A 20,971-nucleotide genomic window follows, 5' to 3' on the forward strand; every position below is an offset into this window, starting at 1 on the left:
AAACGGTCGTTAAAACTCGGGCGACGATGCAAACAACGACCGAAAAAAACGGTCGTTAAATCGGTCGTTGAAAATATTAACGACCGATTTTTGGGTTTTAACGACCGAAATTTCGGTCGTTAGAGCCGCATTTTCTTGTAGTGTATTGATGCTTATTGGTTTAATGCTTTATGTTGAAAAATAAAGAATTGAGAATCTAAGATTGTATTTTCAGTTTGAGCATATGTTTAATTGTTGATTTATTGGATATGTTGAGCATATGTCATATGTGACGACTCTTGTATTTTTATTACTATTATTGTGAAAACAAAATCAGATTCGTGTTGTTATCGTGTCGTATCAACATGATTCAAATCGTGTTGTTATCGGGTTTGTGTCATGTTCGGGTTTGAGTGAATTGTGTCGGGTTCGTGTTCGTGTCGAGCAATTCCTTAATAGGTCGTGTTCAGGTTTGGCCTTATCAGGTTGTGTCGATATCAGGTCGACCCGATAACGATCCGACCCGCACGATTTGCCAGCCCTACTCCGTTCCATTATAAGTGACTCAAAACTTTTTGGCACGGAAATTAAGAAGAAGGTGTAAATTGATTAAAAGTGGTAGGGTCTATATTTTTTTAAGGGTTAAATTTTTTCATTTGTGAAAATATGCCATTTATAGTGGGACGTCCCAAAATAAAATACATACTATCACTTATAACGAGACAAAGGGAATATTTATTTTATATTTTTTAGTAAGACAAATTCAATCCACCTTGAGTTGAAGTACAAAAGAAAGCGACTGAAGCAAATATGATTTCATGGCCTACAATAGGTCTATGCTGATGCACTCTCGTGAGTATGAGTTTGGAAAATTATCTCGTTTATCTATAAATGCTGTTAAAATAAAATATTGGGTATTACCAAAATCTTATCTACTATTCAAAAATCCAAAGTAAATTCAAAATCTTACCAAAATATTAGGCATTATTCAAATTTGTTACTCCGGGTCACTAAGTAGCAGGCCAAACAAGAAAAATAAAGAAATCCACTAAATAGAAAGCCCAATATTTCGGATTCAATCTCCAATGTCTTAACCTCCCTCTCCCCCACCAACACAAAACATATTTTGTAAATTTAATTGGGCTGTAGCCCAATCGTTTCCATTTAAGTGGCCTAACATTATTTTCTGATAACATGCAAATATGTTGGTGTTTCTTATCTTAAGATTCCAACAAAATGAAAAAGGCCTCACTTCTTTCTTTTCAGGGTGCATTCTCTTTGGTTGTAAATTTTTCATGAGAAAATAAGGGATAAATAAAATTTAACTCTTTAAATCATTTATTTATTTTCCCACATTTCCTACTTGACCCTTACTCATTCCTCATTTACACTACAAATGAGAGATAATATTATCCCTCTTTTGTAGTGTAAATGAGGAATGAGTAAGGGCCAAGTAGGAAATGTGAAAAAAGAAAGGAATGTTTTAAAGGGTTAAATTTTGTTTATCCTTCATTTTTCCATGATAAATTTACAACAAAAAAGAACGCACCCTCAAAGTTATAAAAATAATTCATTCAGGTTCGGGGGCATTCGATAAAGTTACCAAAATACTTGAAATCATATTATACCTATTATTAGGGCTGTAAACGAGCCGAGCCGAGCCGAGCCGAATACAAGCAGGCTCGAGCTCGGCTCGTTTAAATATTCGGGTGTTCGAGCTCGGCTCGAGCTCGATTCGAGCTTTTATCTTGTTGATCGAGCTCGGCTCGTAATCCACTTACCAAGCTCGAGCTCGGTTCGAACTCGACTCGGGTGATGCTCGATAATGTCGAATTCGAGCTTGAGTTCGAGCTCGGCTCGTTAGATGTTTGTATATGTGATATTCGAGCTCGAATTTCTTATAAATTTGGGAAAAGCTTCTTAATTAATGTTATTCGAGCTCGAGTTCGATTCGTTTAAGGCTCGTACAATAGCTCGATTGAAGGCTCGACTGAAGGTTCGTGAACAGGCTCGCAAACATGTTCGCGAACAATCGAGTCCGAACATGTTCGCGAGCTCAACGAGCCGAGTACTATCAGGCTCGAGCTCGGCTCGTTTACTATCGAATCGAGCTTTTTTCGAGCTGAATCTCGAATAGCTTGCGAGTAGCTGTGTCCATTTACAGCCCTACCTATTATGAGTTCACACATGTAGAAGGAATTTCATTACAAAATACTCCAATTCGACTCTTGGCAAACAAGTGTGTTGTTCAGATCCATTCCTATTCCCAGGCGAGAAGTGCAATCGCCACTTCATAGTTTCGTTATTTGGAACTATTAATTTTTTATTTTAAAAAAATAATGTTCGTAGATTTTAATTATAATATAAGTTGATATATAGTTCAAATGTACACAGCTTAAGTAAATAGAGATAAAATCTAGACACTCCATTTCACAATTTAAACTAACCGTCATTTGAAAAGTGACTGTTCGGTTCCAAATTGCGAATTTCATTTGAAAAATAAGGGTCTCATATAGTCATATATATATATATATATATATATATATATATATATATATATAGGGAAGGGTTACCATGAAAATACTTTTTAAAATAAAAATAAAAATATTTTTTAATGTACGAATTTTATGTAGAACACGTATGAATTCATCCAACAAGATTACGAATAGTGAAAAATAATTTTTTGCAACTTTTGGGATTCGAACTTAAGATCACGAATTCATCCAACAAGATTACGAATCAATCGTAAATCTTGATAATCTAAGGGTTGAAAATTATTTATATTTTATATTTTAGGAAGTGTTTTTATTTGAGCCCTCTCCTATATAACAAAATATATATATATATATATATATATATATATATATATATATATAGGGTTGCACTCTATAGAAAAGGACTCTTAGATTAAGAATAAGGAACTAATCTGGTCCCTCAATTTCATTGAATCTAACGGTTGAGATTTTCTAATCAAAATCATTTAACTAATTAATATAAGTGCTGAAAATTAGTTGTAAATTCGTTTGGGTTATATTGGTCAATTGTAGTTCGTCGGATTTATGGAAAATCAAATCAAATCCCGTGATATTCTCATCTACCTTCTTAATCCCAATGGTATGGGGTTTTCGAATTTGTATCATTCAGTTGTTCAGATTTGTTTTTTCAGTCATTTTGCTTTTCATCTTCTTTGATTTCACGTGGTGGCAGCTGGCCTTGGCGCGCCGGTTTTATGGCTGTGGTGGCGACGATGCCGCTGCCACCCCCTCCCCCATCGCCGTTGCTTCTCCCCGACCCACTCGGCTCCCACCGATCTGCTCGTCGACGACGAAAACCCCTCATTCCTTTAATCCCCCTTATAAATCCCCTCGTCACCCCAATTTCCACGTCGTGCCGCTTGCTCTTGCGCTAAAGATTCAATTTTTTCGAAATCTTGGGTTGTAGAATTCATCACTTGCTTTGTAAGTCATTTTGCTTTTCTTCCCGATTTTCTTCTTTTGCTTTTTGTAATTTTCGGAACTGCATTAGCTTGTAGGTGTGGTTAATCATGATTAGAGAGCGGGATTCTCTAGAAGCATATGTGTGGCAAGAGACGTGGAAAAATCTGAATTCAAGAATTTTTGCTGTTGGAAACACTATATAATCTCTGGTGGATTTCTCTATAATTTAGTTTGTAATTAACTAGTGGATGATTTCGACATGTCTATGTAGTTATATCTTTTTCATTGTTTTTGTTGGGTTTTTTAAGTTTGTTAATGGAATGTTCCTTAAAGTTTTGATTTATATTGTTCTGTTGCATTGGTTTTTTGTTTTTGTTTTTGAAGAGTGATTTATGTTCGAACAATTTATAATTGAACTATCTTCCAGGTAACACATCAAATTTTTTTATAATTTCGTCAATCCAATAAACTCTAGCAAAGTTCAAATGATATAACTATTTGTTCAACAAATTACGTTCAAATTATTAAATATGTTCATCGAATCAGTAAAATATGTTCATCGTAATTAATAAACTATTCATTGAAAAAATCAAGTTATGTTCATTTAGAAAATAAGATTTGTTCATAAAAGTTTAAATGATATAACTATTTGTTCATACAAAACGTATTAAAAATTCATTATACTAAACGAAAATATAATTTCATCAAGTCGGGTAAATCTAGCAAAGTTACGTTCATCTAGAAAATGAGATTTGTTCATTAAAGTTCAAAGGATATAACTATTTGTTCAAAGTTCAAAGGATATTAAAAAAAGTTGAGTTTAAAAGGAGGGATTTGACTTTGTATTGTTTATGCATAACAATTTGACTGTAAGTTCATTAAAATATGTAATAAGTTCATACAAATTATGAAATTCCAATGCAGGGAAATGTTATGTTCAGAAACTTATCTATTATATTTGAAACAATATGTGACGACCAAAGGTTATTAAACACATTGAAATGAATTAAGAAATTTGTAGACATACCACGTCAGTGAAAATGTCAATACATATATAGCTAATGAAATGATTAAAGACTGAACTTAAATGGAATGATTAATTATATGTGATGACCAAAGGTTATTAAACACATTGTATATAAATTCGACAATTTTGAACAATATAATATTTGTAATGAACATGCATGCATATTTGATGAATATAATGTTTAGTCCAGAATTCCAAACACGAAAACTTAAACAGAAAAAAGGATAAATTTCGAAAATGAATCAATGGTCTTTCTGAGTGAGATATGGCGCCATAGATATTAAAATATTCGTGTTGCATTAATAGAAAATTGAGTGGAGAATAGATTTAATTAAATTTGGGCACCTAAGTAGAAGAAGAAGAATAATAGGAAGCTGCTTTCAAAGCAGGAGAAGGAAATTGGCATGTACATTAAAGAATTATATATTGTTAATTGAAATATAGTGTTATGTGCATTAAACAATTGTGTTATTATTTGATGTGAGTTTTTATAACTTGTATTTTTTTTCTTATGTTTATAAAAGATACGAAGCTGCGACATGGCTGAGGAACCTGATCGGAGTAGTGGCGACAAAAGATTTTCCAGCCGAGCCTTCCGAGAAGGTGTTGAAGCTCGATTATGTTCAGAGAATTGTGGAATTGTCTGTGTATTCTGATTGGATTTTTGATACGAGTTTTTTGACTCCAAATATTCTAATAAATTGTACTCTCCATTTTTGTTGTTTTTTTATAAATAACAACTTGAAAACTTACAGTATAAATATCCATTAGGTTATAAGTTCATTAGAAATAACTAATAAGTTCATTCAAATTGTGAAATTCCAATGCACGAAAATGTTATGGAGATTGATAAGTTCAATAAGTTCATTAGAAATAACTAATAAGTTCAATCAAATTGTGAAATTCAAATGCACGAAAGTGTTATGGAGATTGATAAGTTCAATAAGTTCATCCCAAATTGTGAAATTCCAATGCAGGAAAATATTATGGAGATTGGTAAGTTCCAATAAGTTCATTAGAAATATATAATAAGTTCATTCAAATTGTGAAATTCCAATGCGGAAAAATGTTATGGAGATTGATAAGTTTCAATAAGTTCATTAGAAATATATAATAAGTTCATCTGAATCGTAAAATTTCAATACTTTGGTTCCACTGAATTTTTTCCTACCTTATAATACTTGATGAGCGGCTGGATAGTTCATGAAATTTCAATACTTAAGGTAACTTACTAGAAAATTTTAGTTGTTTTAAATTTGAAAAATCTATAATAACATGAAGAGATACATTCTATCAAATTTAATATGATAATAAATGAATAATAACGGATATCACTTGTTTAGAGAATATCTACTAAGATTACCATGATTTGATTAGCGCTAACTATGGAAACGCACATATATCATATTTAAGTAAATTACACTCATGTCCTTCAATGCAATATAATCTGTCGAATTTGATTATGAATATGGACGGCCGGATTTAAGCATATGGAGGGCCATGATTTCTTCTTTCTTCTTTGCCACATTTAGGCCTTCTTCATTGAACCTTGGCCTATATAGATATATATATATGGGGAGGGCTACAGTGAAACACTTCTTAAAATATAAATATAAACATTTTTTAATGTACGAATTTTATCCAACAGGGTTACGAATTCATCCAGCATGGTTACGAATTGTGAAAAATAATTTTTTTGCTACCTTTAGGATTCGAACTCAGGACCACGAATTCATTCAATAAGGTTACGAATCAACCGTAGATCTTGATGATCTAAGGGCTGAAAATTGTTTATATTTTATATTTTAAGAAGTGTTTTTATTTTAGTCCTCCCCTATATATATATATATATATATATATATATATATATATATATATATATATATATATTATAGGGTAGGGTTAATATAAAGATCCCTCTTAAGATGAAAACTAGGAACCAATTTAAAGCCATTGATTTAAATAAAATAGAGGACTGAGATTAAACTACAGATTCACAATTTCGATTGCATAGATGCACGGTTTCAATTGCATAGATGCACAATTTCGATTTGCTTGAGTATTTTGCATTGTTGGTTTCAATTGCATAAATTGCATATTTTTTAAGTGCACAGTAAAATATAATAGATGCACAGTTTCTTTTGTTGACTAAATCATAACCATTAGATCTAATATTTAAAAGGTCAAGATTAGGTTCCTAGTTCTCATTTTAACAGAGGTTTTTATTAGAACCTCTTCCTATATATATATATGCGACTAAACAAAATTATTATCCAATATAATTATACCATTTAGTTTCGTCTGACAACTTTTCCCTGCATATAACCCGACATTATGCACTTATGCTCAGTATCGATCCATAGTAGTATAGTACATGGTAATATTGGCTAAAATTTAGAATACAATATTGTGAGAGCATCTGTTAATTACCGACACGATAATCGATCGATATGTTAATGTACTAATTGGTGATTGATCTTTTGGTTAAAGTAGTTAGGCAAAGCCCAACCCTAGAATTTACGTTTTAGCCGCAGTTCCTGGCGCCACATTTATAATTCATGCTGGCAAACATTTGTATTCGATCTCATTAATCTAAACAGCACTAGGCGTCGACCACTAACAAAAGCAAATGTTAATCACAATCATTCGCACAAGGACCCATTCAACACACTCCAATCCTTACTTTCTCCGCACCCAATCATACAATTGTACACAATTTCAACTACTCACGGAAACATGAAACAACAACCTCATCGCACATGCATCCTTTTTTCATTACTATATTCTTTTTAAGGTTAATTGCACATTTAATCCCAATTTTTCTCAAATCAAATCCAAATTTTAAAATATCGTCCCAGTCTTTTGATTTGTAATAAACTTGCCACTCTAATTTTTTGCAGGCTTTTAGACTTTAAATTTACACATCTATCTAACTAGTGTAATATGAAAACTCAAAACTGATTGAGGACTTTTGAAGCTCATTGTTTGGTTTGTACTCTTGTGCTGTCAATTTCATTATCAAACAGTTGAGTAATTGAATTGAGAATTAACATGATCGAATTAGATTTTTTCAATGATTTGAGTTGCAATCTTGAACGTCTAATAATAAAATTAATTCAGATTATAGAGTCAAAAGTCCTCAATTAATTTTGAGTTTCAATGTAAGATAAATGTCTAAATCTCACTTTCAAATTCACATTGATAAATTTAGGAAGCACAAATATTCAACAAGATTGGCACATTGAGCTTAATTATTTAAAAATCCCGAAAGATTGAGATTTAATTTGCAATTTAATCATATATTTTTGATTAATCAAGAAGTTAATTGATCGATCATGAGGAGAAGGAGATCAAGAAGAAGGAGAAGGAGCCAAAGCATAGTAAGGAATCCAACAAGGAATCTTAGAATACGTATCCGAATAGGGACAATACTTGGGGCGGGCCATGAAGGCGGCGCACTCCGCCATGGACCTCTGCAACGGCTGCCCAGGAATGCAGTTCTTCCTCACATCAGCCACCCCACTCTGGATCAACCTCATGCAGCTCGGCCCCGCCCCCATGAAATAATTGTCCGACAACGACAGATTCCTCAGACTCCCCAGCAAACACAGCGGCTCCGGCACTTGTCCGTACAAAATGTTCCCGGCCAAATTCAGCACCTCCAGCTTCTGCAAACACCCCAGCGAGAAGGGCAGCGGCCCGGTCAGGTTGTTGCCTCCGGCGTCGAACACCACCGCATCTTTGAGTAACCCTAGTTCATAGGGCAGGCAGCCGCTGAGGAGGTTGTTGAGCAGCAGGATCTCCGACAAACCGGCTAAAGACGTGGCAATGCTGCGGGGGATGGGGCCGAAGAATTTGTTGTTGGCTAGGCTGAGGTAGGCCACGTGGGCGGCGGCGTCGGCGTTGTCGGGGAAAGGCGTCGTGAAGTCGTTGTTGTTGAGGAAGAGCAGGTCGAGCTCGTCCTTGGCGAAGAGCTCCGGCGGGACGGCGCCGGAGAAGGAGTTGAAGCGGATGTCGAGGAAGGAGAGGCCGTCCATGGCGAGGATGGCGGGCGGGAAGGGCCCCGAGAATCTGTTGTTGCTGAGGTCCAGCTCGTAGAGGTAAGGGAGTCCGGCGACGGCGGGAGGGATGGGGCCGGAGAAGTAGTTGGAGTTGGCGTGGAAGAGGGCGAGGTCCGGGAGCTGGTCGAGGAAGCCGGCCAGCGTGGAGGAGGAGAGGCGGAAGCCGTTGAAGTCGATGGAGGCGACGGCGGTGGCGGAGCGGTTGTCGGGAGGGCTCTCGCAGAAGAAGCCTTTGTATCTGCAGATGTTGCCGCCGCTCCACGTGGCGGTGACGTTGAAGGGGTCGGAGGTGATGCTGGCTTTGAATCTTTGAATCACTGGGTATACTATGGCAAGCCTTTGATCGGCGAATACTAGTAAATCGTGTACAAGGGGGATTTCTGGCACAGTGATTGGGAGTTTTTTGGGGATTAATTGGGCAAGAACGTGATGATGGTGCGTGGGAAATACTAGGATGGTGGTGATGAAGAAGAGAGTTTGTAGTGTCATAAAAAAACTAGTTACTCTCATTTTGATCGCCTTGTTAATTAGAATGAGCGAAGATGAAGAAACAAAGCATTAATGCATATGTTTTAAACTAGTGTGAAGGAAGCCTGAGAATGTGGAGCGCACTGCAATAGGTATCCCCTGTTTCTGGAGTGGCTTGGTCGGTACAACTTGGGAATTTTCATAATTAAGTATGAATAAAATGCAATCCCATATACAATATTAACTGCTTGAAATTTTGAATTCAACAATTTTTCAATTTAGAATTATAGTACTCATTTTTAATGAGGAGGAGAACATCCCTATATATATAAATATATATATATATATATATATATATATATATACACTGCTAAACTCATTTTAAAATAGAACCTCGAATTATGGTAACATTATGACTTCTTTATAAAAATTAATGAATTCACCGTGAAAAGTGATGAATTAAAAAAAAAAAAAAAAAGAATCGTCCTTACGAGATTCTAACCCAGTATCACAAATTCATTGAAAATTTTGTAGGAACTAAAAATAGTTTCTAATCTATATATATTTTAAAACGAAAATTTATTTTATTTGATCTATATATGTAAATATTTTTGGTAGTTTGAGTTCAGTGAAGCACCAATTTTAATGGATGTGCAAATTCCGGTATAGTGGAGGACTTTAGAAAAGAAGAGAGTGGTATGAGAACAATTTCGATTTTGGTCCCTACATTTAATTTATTGGTTTGTGTGTACACACTCTGTGGTATATAGTGACAGTGTGACACGGTGAATTTTCTGTTGTGGGCTTAAAGTTCATGATTAATTGATAATCTCATATTTGGACATAATTAATCTATGAAGATGAACACAGTCATGAGTTCAATGAGCGCTCATTATTACGAGTATGATTTATGATTTTTCCAAGTATTCTACCAATAAGATATTAATATTATGTGGTTAGATGAATTACATTATTTGCAATATATATATAAATTATTGTGAGTGTGAAATGCTGGAAGCTCCGCAATAAGAGATGGCTTGCGCCTATCTTATTGGGGTAGAGATTTTTGGGCCGACGAGTTTTGGTCATCGAGGCATCGTGCCTGCCCTTCTGGGCTCTGGTTATATTCGGATAGCTGGGTGGCTAGCTCTGAGCTGGATTCGTTTCATACTCATTATTATTTAGCTTGCTGCTGTTGTTTTTTATTTACTCGGCTTGAGAAATTCCGTGAATACTTGGAGGCGATGGTTAGGTCGGAGCTCCTGAAGTATTCACACTTTCCCATGGTCATGGATTTTTTACCCTTTGGTTTGTTAGACGAACACTCTTTTTTCTTGTTAAGGGTTTTCTTTTTGGGTATACATTAATAAAGTTTTAACGAGGTTCGACTCTTAGTCTGCTTTTCTGTGCTTTCAAGTGTGTATGTTTTTTTTTAATAAAATTTTATTTAATACTGTGAGTGTAAAATTATAGTAATTTTATTCAATATTAAATTAATATATAATATTATTAATTTATTATCTTATGTACTATGTATCCCATTTTGGATTTGGGATAAAATATGACATTTAGTTTGTGTTGTTGCATACAGTATTTTGGATGGGCCGATATCTGCAGCTTTGACTCTTCTCCTCTTCATTTGACAATTGCGTTTTCCAATTTAGGGTGGTTGTGTTGCACATTATGGTTGCACATGGGCTTAGTTTCTAGGGGTTGTTTTTTCTTTCCTTTATTCAGCGGCTCCATTTCTTTATTGCATCTTTAGGTGGACTATTGGACTATTTTTTTATTAGCCCATCTTATTCTTTTCTATGCGGGCTTGGGCCATCAGGTAAGAAAGAGAAGAAGAATAAATAAATAAACTAGAAACGCAGATAAAAAAACTTCTTTTTTCAGCAATATAAATGAGTTAATGTCGTTTTCATTTCGGCGACAACTCAGACTCTTTTTTTTGAGGAACAACTCAGATTTTTTAAACCTGAATTTTTGAATGATCATGTGCCATATTTGATACGTTGCACCAAGGTCACGATTTTTCTATAAGTCTAGGTCATTTTTAAAAGTTTGTCCAAAAATCAGGCCATAATGTATAATTAGTTTTAATCTTAAACTATAATATTTAGTTATTATGTTGAATACCTTTTAAATATTGAACATACATTAGTAATAATGTTACAATGTGAGATACAAATAAATTAATATAGTTAAAGCTTTTACGTATTTGCAACTACTTTTCTACATTTTTTTTGGATTTGGAGGAGGGAGAGCGGTGAATTGAACCCTAAACCTCACTGTACATAGATAGAAGTTCGCAGGGACACTACTTTTCTGCAGCTAACAATCTCAAATAATTGTAGTCGAATCATTACAATTATTTATGAGTTATAATGAGTAATAAGAAGAATAATAAAAAATAGTAGTAGTAATTTTACAGAGAACTAAAAAAATTAGTACAATACTCTTAAAAACATATGTATGAACCCATTTAAAGCAGCTATGAGCTCTGATGAGGACTGAAATATGCATCAGCGCTGTGCTAAACATAACAGAAATATTTCTAGTTATGATCATTATTATTATTATTATTGTTATTGTGGTTATTTCTGTTCAACCGTAAGCCGTGAAAGTTGGTTGCACCCCCCGGGTCCTCCATGCTTCGCGCAGAGGGTTACTACTTAATCGTAAGCCGCGAAAGTTGGTTGCGCCATCCGGGCCCTCCATGCTCCGCGCAGAGGGTTACTATTTAATCGTAAGCCGCGAAAGTTGGTTGCACCCCCCGGGTCCTCCATGCTCCGCGCAGAGGGTTACTATTTAATCATAAGCCGCGAAAGTTGGTTGCACCCCCCGGGTCCTCCATGCTCCGCGCAGAGGGTTACTATTTAATCATAAGCCGCGAAAGTTGGTTGCACCCCCCGGGTCCTCCATGCTCCGCGCAGAGGGTTACTATTTAATCGTAAGCCGCGAAAGTTGGTTGCACCCCCCGGGTCCTCCATGCTCCGCGCAGAGTGTTCAAGCTTGGATGGGAAGCAGCAAAGGAATGCTTGGAAGGGAAGCAGCAGAGGAATGCTTGGATGAGAAGCAGCAAATGACTGCATACAAAGGAGGGAAGCAGCAGAGGAATGCTCTGCCATCGTCCGTGATCCCAATGCTCTGCCACCGTCCGTGACCCCAATGCTCTGCCACCGTTCGTGATACCCAATGCTCTGCCGCCGTCCGTGATCCCAATGCTCTGCCGCTGTCCGTGATTTCTATGCTCTGCCGCCGTCCGTGATTTCAATGCTCTGCCGGGATTTCAATCCCCTGCCGGGATTTCAATGCTCTGTCGGGATTTCAATGTTCTGCCGGGATTTCAATCCCCTGCCGGGATTTAAATCCTCTGCCGGGATTTCAATGCCCTGCCGGGATTTCAATCCTCTGCCGGGATTTCAATGCCCTGCCGGGATTTCAATCCTCTGCCGGGATTTCAATGCTCTGCCGGGATTTCAATGCCCTACCGGGGTTTCAATCCCCTGCCGGGATTTCAATGCTCTGCCGGGATTTCAATCCCCTGCCGGGATTTCAATCCTCTGTCGGGATTTCAATGCTCTGCCGGGATTTCAATCCTCTGCCGCTGGTTTTCTTACACGCGGATTATCTATTGGTCTTCTCACGCGCTGGATTTCTTACGCGCTCAACAACAGGGTATATTGTTCAGACTCGACAAATATTTATGATGGGTTTTCTCACATGATCAGAGTATCATATTTCTCAACTTCGACATGGGTCCTCTTATGTTATTCGGGTATTCTTGCAATGGTCTTCTGATTCATCCAACATAAAGCATTTATATTGCTTATCTATGCAAAATATTCAATATGGGGTATTCTCAGCGCTGGTCTTCTTATGCGCCCAAAGAAATGGAAATTATTTATCTTTGTCAACATTCAACAAACAAGAAAGAAATCTAACTTGGAACTACAAATTCCAAAGTCAATGGGAAAATGCTTATCTTTGCTTTCTTACAGTATTAAAACTCTTATGTCTTCATGATTTGCAGGGATTAAGGAAAACAGCACAGCGCTAGCTTTAACAATACTTCGCTGGCTGAACACGAAGAATACCCGGTTCAACCAGACTAGGGGGGAGTAGCTGATGAGGACTGAAATATGCACCAGCGCTGTGCTAAACATAACGGGAATATTTCTAGTTATGATCATTATTATTATTATTGTTATTGTGGTTATTTCTGATATTTGATACAGGATTGCCCTGACTCTCGACTTGGCTCAGCTCGGCTCCGCTTTCCAGCTCTGATGGCTCAATGTCAGGATGTAGATTAGAATAACGGGGCTTGGGCCTGATTCTTTGGGCTAATGGGCTTTAGGGGTCTAATGGGCCCAAGGGCCTTAAGTTTATGTTAATGCTTATAAATAGGGCCTTGGGGCATAGATTAGAGAGGAGTGATTATTGATTCATCTCTTGTAAAATGTAATTCTCTCGAAGTATAGTGGAAAAATCCTCAACACCCCGTGGACGTAGGTCTTCTCGACCGAACCACGTAAATCCGGTGTCGTTTATTGCTTTCTAGTTTAGGTGTTGGTTTCTCGTTTCACCAAGCTCTACTAAATATGGCACTATTTTTGCAATGTACTACGGAGTACAAAATACTAAGTCATACATGACAGTAAAAGATGAGTTATACTTGTATATTGAAGTACATAATATTATGTTATCATCTACATAGATGTATTTGAGGATTTTAATTTGCAAATATTTATCTTTACATAATGACGACTTCCATAACATATCATACTGCTCTACTGGTTTGTTTCTTTTGTTCTTTTTTTTTTGGTTTGGGGCAGGGACGACTCCCAAATTTTGAGTTTTTTTTTTATAAAATATATATAGATATATGTTTATATCTATTACAAAAAAAATTATTATACAAAAGAGTATTGGTTGTTATATTCCCTCATATGTACATAATTTAATGATAATTGTGTTATTTAAAATTATATAATCTATGAAATATTGTTTGTTATTATTACTCCCTCCGTCCCATAAATAATGGCACGTTTCTTTTGGGCACCGAGATTAAGAAGTGTTGAATTAAGGTGTTAAATGGTGGTTCATTTATTTAGCATTCAATTAGTAAAAGTAATTCTAACCATTAACAAAACATTGAATTCAAATTTGCCAACAATTAAAAAAAACACCCAAATCAAATCTGCCAACAATTAAAAAAGAACCGAATTTTTTATTTTGCCCAAATTTTTGGTTCCCTGACTGAATTCAGCTCCAAAATCAGATTGCAACACAAAAAAATTCCAACACCAAATTGTTCATGGAATTTAATTCTCCCTGACTGAATTCAGCTCCAACATCAGATTGCAAAACAAAAAAATTCCAACACCAAATTGTTCATGGAATTTAATTCTCCCTGACTGAATTCAGCTCCAACATCAGATTACAACACAAAAAAATTCCAACACCAAATTGTTCATAGAATTTAATTCAAAGTTAAGAACATGAATCGAAGTTAGAGAAAACAGAAATCGAATAAGGGGGAGCAACCCTAGAATTTTCATAAATCCTAACATGGATTTTGCACCGGTGAAGTCGCAGCCAAGGGTGAGGCCGGAGCAAATCCGTCTCCACGCGTCGATTCGACCACCACCCGGTCCGATATCGGTCCGGCCCGAGCCGCGCCCGACCTTCCTGACAGATCCGCGGCGGCGATTGGTGCTCCAGGGCCCCCGTCGTCGGCCATGGCCGCGGAAAGGGAGCCGACGAAGAGGAAGATGAGGAGAGCAAAGAGAAGGGGAACGACGCCGGATTGTTCGCTTCCCCAGAGGTGGTGAAGGCGGTGGGAGACGATGGAGGCGGTGGATGGCGGAGGCGGTGGGAGATGATGGAAGCGGTGGGAGACTGTGGATAGAGAGAGAGAGAGAGAGAAGCAGATTTGACGAGAGAGAGAGAGAGAGAGAAGCACATTTGGTGGAAGTGGGAAATGATTAGGGTTTTGTTTGCCTTAATTAAAAGTTTTAATTCGTCTCAAAAAAAAATTAAAAGTTTTAATTATGTGTTAATTATAGCCCAAAAAGGAAACAGACCATTATATGTGGGACAACCCAAAAAAGAAAACATGCCATTATTTATGGGACGGAGAGAGTACTATTATGTTTGCCTTTTAATAGAAAAGGCCTAAAATGTATGGAATGCCCATTTTTTTTTTTATGTTAGTATACTATTATACTTGTCTTTTATTATTATTGATTCTAGCTTGTAATGTATTGAAACTATATTATCTATGAAAATGTTGTTCGTTATTATTATTATTATTATGCTTGTTTTTTAATAAAAAAAATGCCTAAATGTACGAAATGTCCAAAAAAAAAATTGTAATGTATTGAAACTAATTTGTAATATATTGATCAATGAACATGTTGTTTGTTATTATTACTATTATGCTTGTCTTTTAATAAAAAAATGTATAATTTATGAAAATATTGGTAGTTATTATTACTATTATGCTCGTATTTCAATAAAAAATATTTTAAATATATGAAATGCCCAAAAAAAATTTTCCGGGGGACCCGAACTTTAATTCTTGGCTCCGTTCTTGTGTGGCAGTAAAATGCTCCACCATTGATCCTGTGACACGATGCTACCAAGCGATCTAATTGTCTCTGCGAAATTTAGTTGGGCTTGTGTAGCATTATTATTATTATTTTGAAAATGACAAGATATGTAGTTGGGCTTGTGTAGCATTATAGCATAAATTCACTATACTATAGCATCCAACTTGAGTAAATATACATATTCTAGTTACAAAAGGATGGAGCAGTAGTGCTTATTGATGTTGCAATAGGTGTAAAATGTAAATGATTTGTCTACTCGCAACACATCCCATACCATGCAAATGGCAATTACACACACTGCTGATGTGTGTGTGTGTGTGGGATTATTCAAATTTCCCCACCTCTCTTCTCGCTTCTTTTTGTTCACGTGATTCCTCTGTTCCCGCAGTTCCATTCCGACAACTGCCTTTTTTCATACCTTACATGCTTTTGTCACCGTCTCCTTTTGATTTTCGCTGTATTTAGTCGCAAATTATTCTTTTGTGAATTTTATTTATATCCTTCATCATAACTCAAATTAGTAGTATGTACAATAAAAAAGAAAGAGTAAATGGGCTCACTTAGCCCTTCCAACTTAATAAAAGAAAAAAATGTCCACTCAAATTAAAACATGGAAATAGTAGCCTTTAAGACTTTTTTACCCTTATTTGAATTTTTAATAATTTATAAAAACTGAAAAATTAAATCCTATTTTGTTCAATTAAAAATATAATTAAATCAAATAAAATTACATCACAAAATTACCATATCAAATTTACCACACCCAAAATTCACACTCAAACCCTAACATCTCCCCATCGCCTTTGAGTTCTCACGCCGCCGCCGTGACGTCGACGTCCGACGCCGGCCGCCCGCTCTGCCGCCGTTCCGTCATTGTCCAGCAGCCGTAAAACCCCACGGCTGCCGCCTCTCCTCTCCTCTCCCGCTGGGACGTCCGAACCGGCGCCGTCTCTCAACGGCTGCTGCCTCTCCTCTCCTCTCCCACTGCGTCTCCTTTCCTCTCCCGCTGCGACGTCTGAACCGGCCTTGTGTTCATGGTTACACAGAAATTTACTTGTTTACACACAAAAAACGATAGTTACACACTTTATTCGAGTGTTACACACAATTTCGGAAGATAATGTGTGTAATAGTGCAAATTTTGCATTGTTACACACATTATCAGCCGAAATTGTGTGTAAACGTGAAGTTTGAACCATTACACACATTTGTGGTCGATAATGTGTGTAATGAAACATTTTGAACGGTTACACACAATTTGGGAAGATAATGTGTGTAACAGTACTGTTACACACATTATCTTCCCAAATTGCGTGTAACACTCGAATAAAGTGTGTAACTATTGATAATGTGTGTAACTATCGTTTTTTGTGTATAAACAAGTATATTTACGTGTAACCATGAACACAATGCGAAAATCACAAATCAAGAACCAACAACAACAAGAATATTTACTAATACTAAACCAAATCAACCAAATCTCGTTGTTTGAACATCATTACAAAGGGGGTTAACACATCCCTCTATTATCAAGATTAACCCAACAAAATTTCAAAACACCATTTTTTCAAAAACCTCTCGACAAATTCTGTGTTATGAGAGATTAGGAGGATGTGACTTACCGGAAACGAGAGGAACAGAAGCAACACGGCCTTGGAGACCGCCTCACGAGACTGCCGGAAAGAGGTCGCCGGAAAAAAAAGCCGCCGGAGACGGTGGTAACTTGGGGAAGAAGACGGTAACTTTTTTTTTTACCCAAATATGATTTAACCCAAAATCTAGGTTTTGTTTTTTGTTTTAACTTTATTTGATTTTACTATTTTGTGAAATTTTCGAAAATTAGTAAAAAAACTAATTAATCAATATATATTATTAAGGGTAACTTTGTCAATTCAACACTAAAAAGGCTACATTTTCCATATATTTATCTTCATGGACATATTTTCCTACAACTAAAAGGTTTTGGCTAGAGCAGGGGTTTCACTCAAAAAGAAATATGGCAAGTCCACGTATTAAATGATCGACGACGGTACGGCCATATTATTTGTTGGGAACGAAGAATGTGAGCTGTCAACATAACACTGTACAACGCCAAAATATAAGATTATACAAATCTACTTGAAACACAACCCCATTCAAGCTTGGCTTGCTCCACTGCGTTGTTCAAGACGATGATGAGGCCGCAACCGCTTCTTCTCATCTTACTCCTCCACCATTTCCTCATTCTCGCATTCTCTTCTTCTCCCCACACAAATGCTTTGCCTCTGCTTCCTACCGATGCTTCCGCAATACTCCATTTCAAGTCCAAAGCCGATTTGCGGAATAAATTGGATTTTTCCCCCAAAACGGGCTTCGCATTCTGCAAGTGGCAAGGACTTGCGTGTTCCCATTCCAGAGCGATTCGACTCATCGTCGAGAACGCCAATCTCGGCGGCGTTTTCGCTCCCAACTCGCTCACTCAGCTCGCCGAGCTCCGAGTCCTCAGCCTGCAGAACAACTCGCTCACCGGTCCAATCCCCGATCTCTCCGGTCTGGTCAATCTCAAAGCGCTTTTTCTCTCCCGCAACTACTTCTCCGGCGCCATTCCGCCCTCTATTTCCACCCTCCACCGCCTCAAAACCGTCGATCTCTCCTACAACATGCTTGCCGGCTCGATACCGCTGTCTCTCAACGGTCTGGACCGTCTGTACTACCTCCGGCTCGACTTCAACCGGTTCAACGGCTCAGTCCCGCCGCTGAACCAGTCATCTCTACAAATCTTCAACGTCTCTCACAACGACCTCACCGGCGCGATCCCGGTTACGCCGGCTCTCTCCCGCTTCAACACGTCTTCTTTTTCGTTGAACTCCGGGCTCTGCGGCGAGATCATCCACAAGGAATGCCGCTCCGATCGGCCATTCTTCGGCCAGCCGGCGACCACCGCGCCGACGCCGCGTGCGCACGCGGCGGCGCTAGGCCAGAGCGCGGAGTTGGACGGCGGCGGCGGGGTGATGCGGCGGCACAAGAGGGCCGCGTTGGTGATCGGGTTCTCGCTGGGGGCGTGCATTTTCGTGGTTTCGTTGATATGCGTGGGCCTCGCGGCGAGGAGGTGGAGGAGGTCGCCGGAGAAGGGCGAGAGCAGGAAAATCGGGCTGGAGCCGAGTGTGACGGGGAACGCGGAAGCCGTGATGAGAATCGAGGAGGAGAACCACGAGCTGGCAGAAAAGGTGAAGAGAGTGCAGGAGGTGAAGCAGCAGCTGATGGTGGGGAAGAGCGGGAGCTTGGTGTTCTGCGCCGGCGAGGCGGCGGTGTACTCGCTGGACCAGCTGATGCGGGCGTCGGCGGAGCTGCTGGGGAGGGGGACAATGGGGACCACCTACAAGGCGGTGCTCGACAGCCGTCTGATCGTGACGGTGAAGAGGCTGGACGCGGCGAGATTCGCCACCGCGAAGCAGGAGGTCTTTGAGGGGCACATGGGATCCGCCGGCGGACTCCGCCACCCCAATTTGGTGGCGCTGAGGGCTTATTTCCAGGCTAAGGAAGAACGCCTGTTGATCTATGATTATCACCCTAATGGCAGTCTCTCGTCTCTAATTCACGGTTAGTACTCTGCATGATTGAGTTAATTAGTTAATCCAATAATTCAAATTATTTTTGGGGTGTTGCTGTTTTGGATATGGGCAGCCATTAATTATTGGTAATGTCAAATTGGAGGGGACAGTAGTAAAGTGGCGTAACGTACGACAACTGAGAAAATGTTGAAGAGCATTTAATAAATTGGGTATGGCAACTGTTACAACTGTAGCCTTTGCTTTGTTAGTATGTGCGTTTTCTTCTTTCTTATACAATATAGATTATGGTATGGAATAAGACATAATTATGTGTAAATCAAGGTTTCAAGAGTATCTCTCTAGGCTTAATCACCACGCTACAGAATCTAGCTGACCAATCTAGGGAACTCATATTCATTAATTTATTGTTTTGGAACCTAGTTCTAGGTATTTCAGATTCTATAATATACACTAATTTGTTATTCTTCCACCGCTTACATGTCCTAATAGATATTTTCTCTTTCAAAATTGTTTTTTCAGTCATTAGACTCCTTCCGTTATCTTCAGAATGTAAGCCGAATCCTGTATTGCATTGTCGTGCAGCATCTCCTATTTCATCTACATATAATTGTCACGTTTCAATTTGATCTAATCTTGCTTACAGGAATTCTTAATTATCTTTTTTACTAGCAAATGACTTGCAAAACATCTGGGTCTCATGCTATACTCGGTAGCATTAACTTCTTTATGGCTGTAGTATAATAGTCTTTATACTATAAAACGGTACATGAGTTATTCCTCTCATTCAAGAAACAAAAAGTGTAAGAATTGATATAATTTAATTATTGACGCATGGGACAGGATCGAAGTCAGCAAAGGCGAAACCACTTCACTGGACATCATGCCTGAAAATAGCAGAGGATGCAGCTCAAGGTCTCTGCTACATCCACCAAGCGTGGAGGCTTGTCCACGGCAACCTCAAGTCATCCAATGTGCTCCTCGGCTCTGACTTTGAGGCCTGCCTGACCGACTACTGCCTCATGGCCGTGGCAAGCCCTGCCCCGGACGAGGACGCGGACTCCCTGGCCTACAAGGCCCCAGAGATCCTCAGGTCCAACCAAGGGGAAGCGACGTCCAAGTCGGATGTGTACTCGTTCGGGGTTCTCCTGCTGGAGCTCCTGTCGGGGAAGCATCCGTCGCAGCATCCGAATCTGGTCCCGAGTGAGATGATGAGGTGGCTGAGGTCGGTCAGGGGCGAGGAGGGCGGGGAGAATAGGCTGGAGATGCTGCTTGAGGTGGCGCTGGCGTGCAGCGTCGCGCCTCCGGAGCAGAGGCCCACAATGTGGCAAGTGCTGAAGATGATACAAGAGATTAAAGAGGTGATCTTGATGGAAGATAGTGACTTCAACCCTAACCCTAATGTATAAATGTGAGTACAGCTTAGATTGTGATATCCATGTTCCAATTCTCCTTAGTTATTGGTGTTGCTTTTGCATTTTTGTGAGTGGTGTAATTGAGTTAGGGGTGGTAGGTGTTTCCCTATTCATGACCCACACTTTATGCCACCTACAATATTATAAATGAAATTTAACTGCAAAAATAACTAAGAGGTAGCTAGTCATTACATGTCTCAACTTAATTCTAAGAAAGAAAAGCCTTTGTCAAGATTCATCCACAGATTGAGTATGGTTGAATGATGTTGTTTATAACACCTTAGACACTTTATCTTTGATAGCTTAACTTTTGAGTTTTGAAAATAAGTTATATCTAGGATGTTGTAAGAGTCTTTTCTCCTTTACTCTTATTTATGTCATGTCGCTAAATCTAGCAAGACCAAACATTCAAAACT

General features: G+C 38.3%; 2 protein-coding genes and 2 long non-coding RNA genes across 4 annotated transcripts in view; 3 read left to right on the forward strand and 1 right to left on the reverse strand.

Moving 5' to 3' along the window:
• LOC130998300 (uncharacterized) overlaps positions 1–20,971 on the forward strand; it is a 55,411-nt gene that overhangs the window by 16,376 nt on the left and 18,064 nt on the right. The window lies entirely within an intron of this gene.
• LOC130998304 (uncharacterized) lies at positions 3,013–3,753 on the forward strand. Its single transcript, XR_009093275.1, has 2 exons — positions 3,013–3,437; positions 3,505–3,753. It is a non-coding gene; the product is annotated as an uncharacterized LOC130998304 (long non-coding RNA).
• Positions 7,695–9,261, reverse strand: LOC130998289 (uncharacterized protein At4g06744-like). The gene has a single exon (XM_057923723.1). The coding sequence runs from the start codon at positions 9,012–9,014 to the stop codon at positions 7,794–7,796; it is 1,221 nt and encodes a 406-aa protein (XP_057779706.1). The 5' UTR covers positions 9,015–9,261; the 3' UTR covers positions 7,695–7,793.
• On the forward strand, positions 17,595–20,729 carry LOC130998283 (probable inactive receptor kinase At5g67200). Its single transcript, XM_057923718.1, has 2 exons — positions 17,595–19,171; positions 19,984–20,729. The coding sequence occupies exons 1-2, from the start codon at positions 17,764–17,766 to the stop codon at positions 20,547–20,549; spliced, it is 1,974 nt and encodes a 657-aa protein (XP_057779701.1). The 5' UTR covers positions 17,595–17,763; the 3' UTR covers positions 20,550–20,729.

Source organism: Salvia miltiorrhiza, chromosome 1 (genome assembly GCF_028751815.1).
Source record: "Salvia miltiorrhiza cultivar Shanhuang (shh) chromosome 1, IMPLAD_Smil_shh, whole genome shotgun sequence".
Lineage (NCBI taxonomy): Eukaryota > Viridiplantae > Streptophyta > Magnoliopsida > Lamiales > Lamiaceae > Salvia > Salvia miltiorrhiza.

Bases quoted from the DNA above. Each gene is read 5' to 3' on its own strand.
- LOC130998289 (XM_057923723.1), bottom strand. From the start codon at position 9,014: ATGAGAGTAACTAGTTTTTTTATGACACTACAAACTCTCTTCTTCATC.
- LOC130998283 (XM_057923718.1), top strand. From the start codon at position 17,764: ATGATGAGGCCGCAACCGCTTCTTCTCATCTTACTCCTCCACCATTTC. The intron at 19,172-19,983 runs GTTAGTACTCTG...CGCATGGGACAG, and splicing joins TCTCTCGTCTCTAATTCACG to GATCGAAGTCAGCAAAGGCG.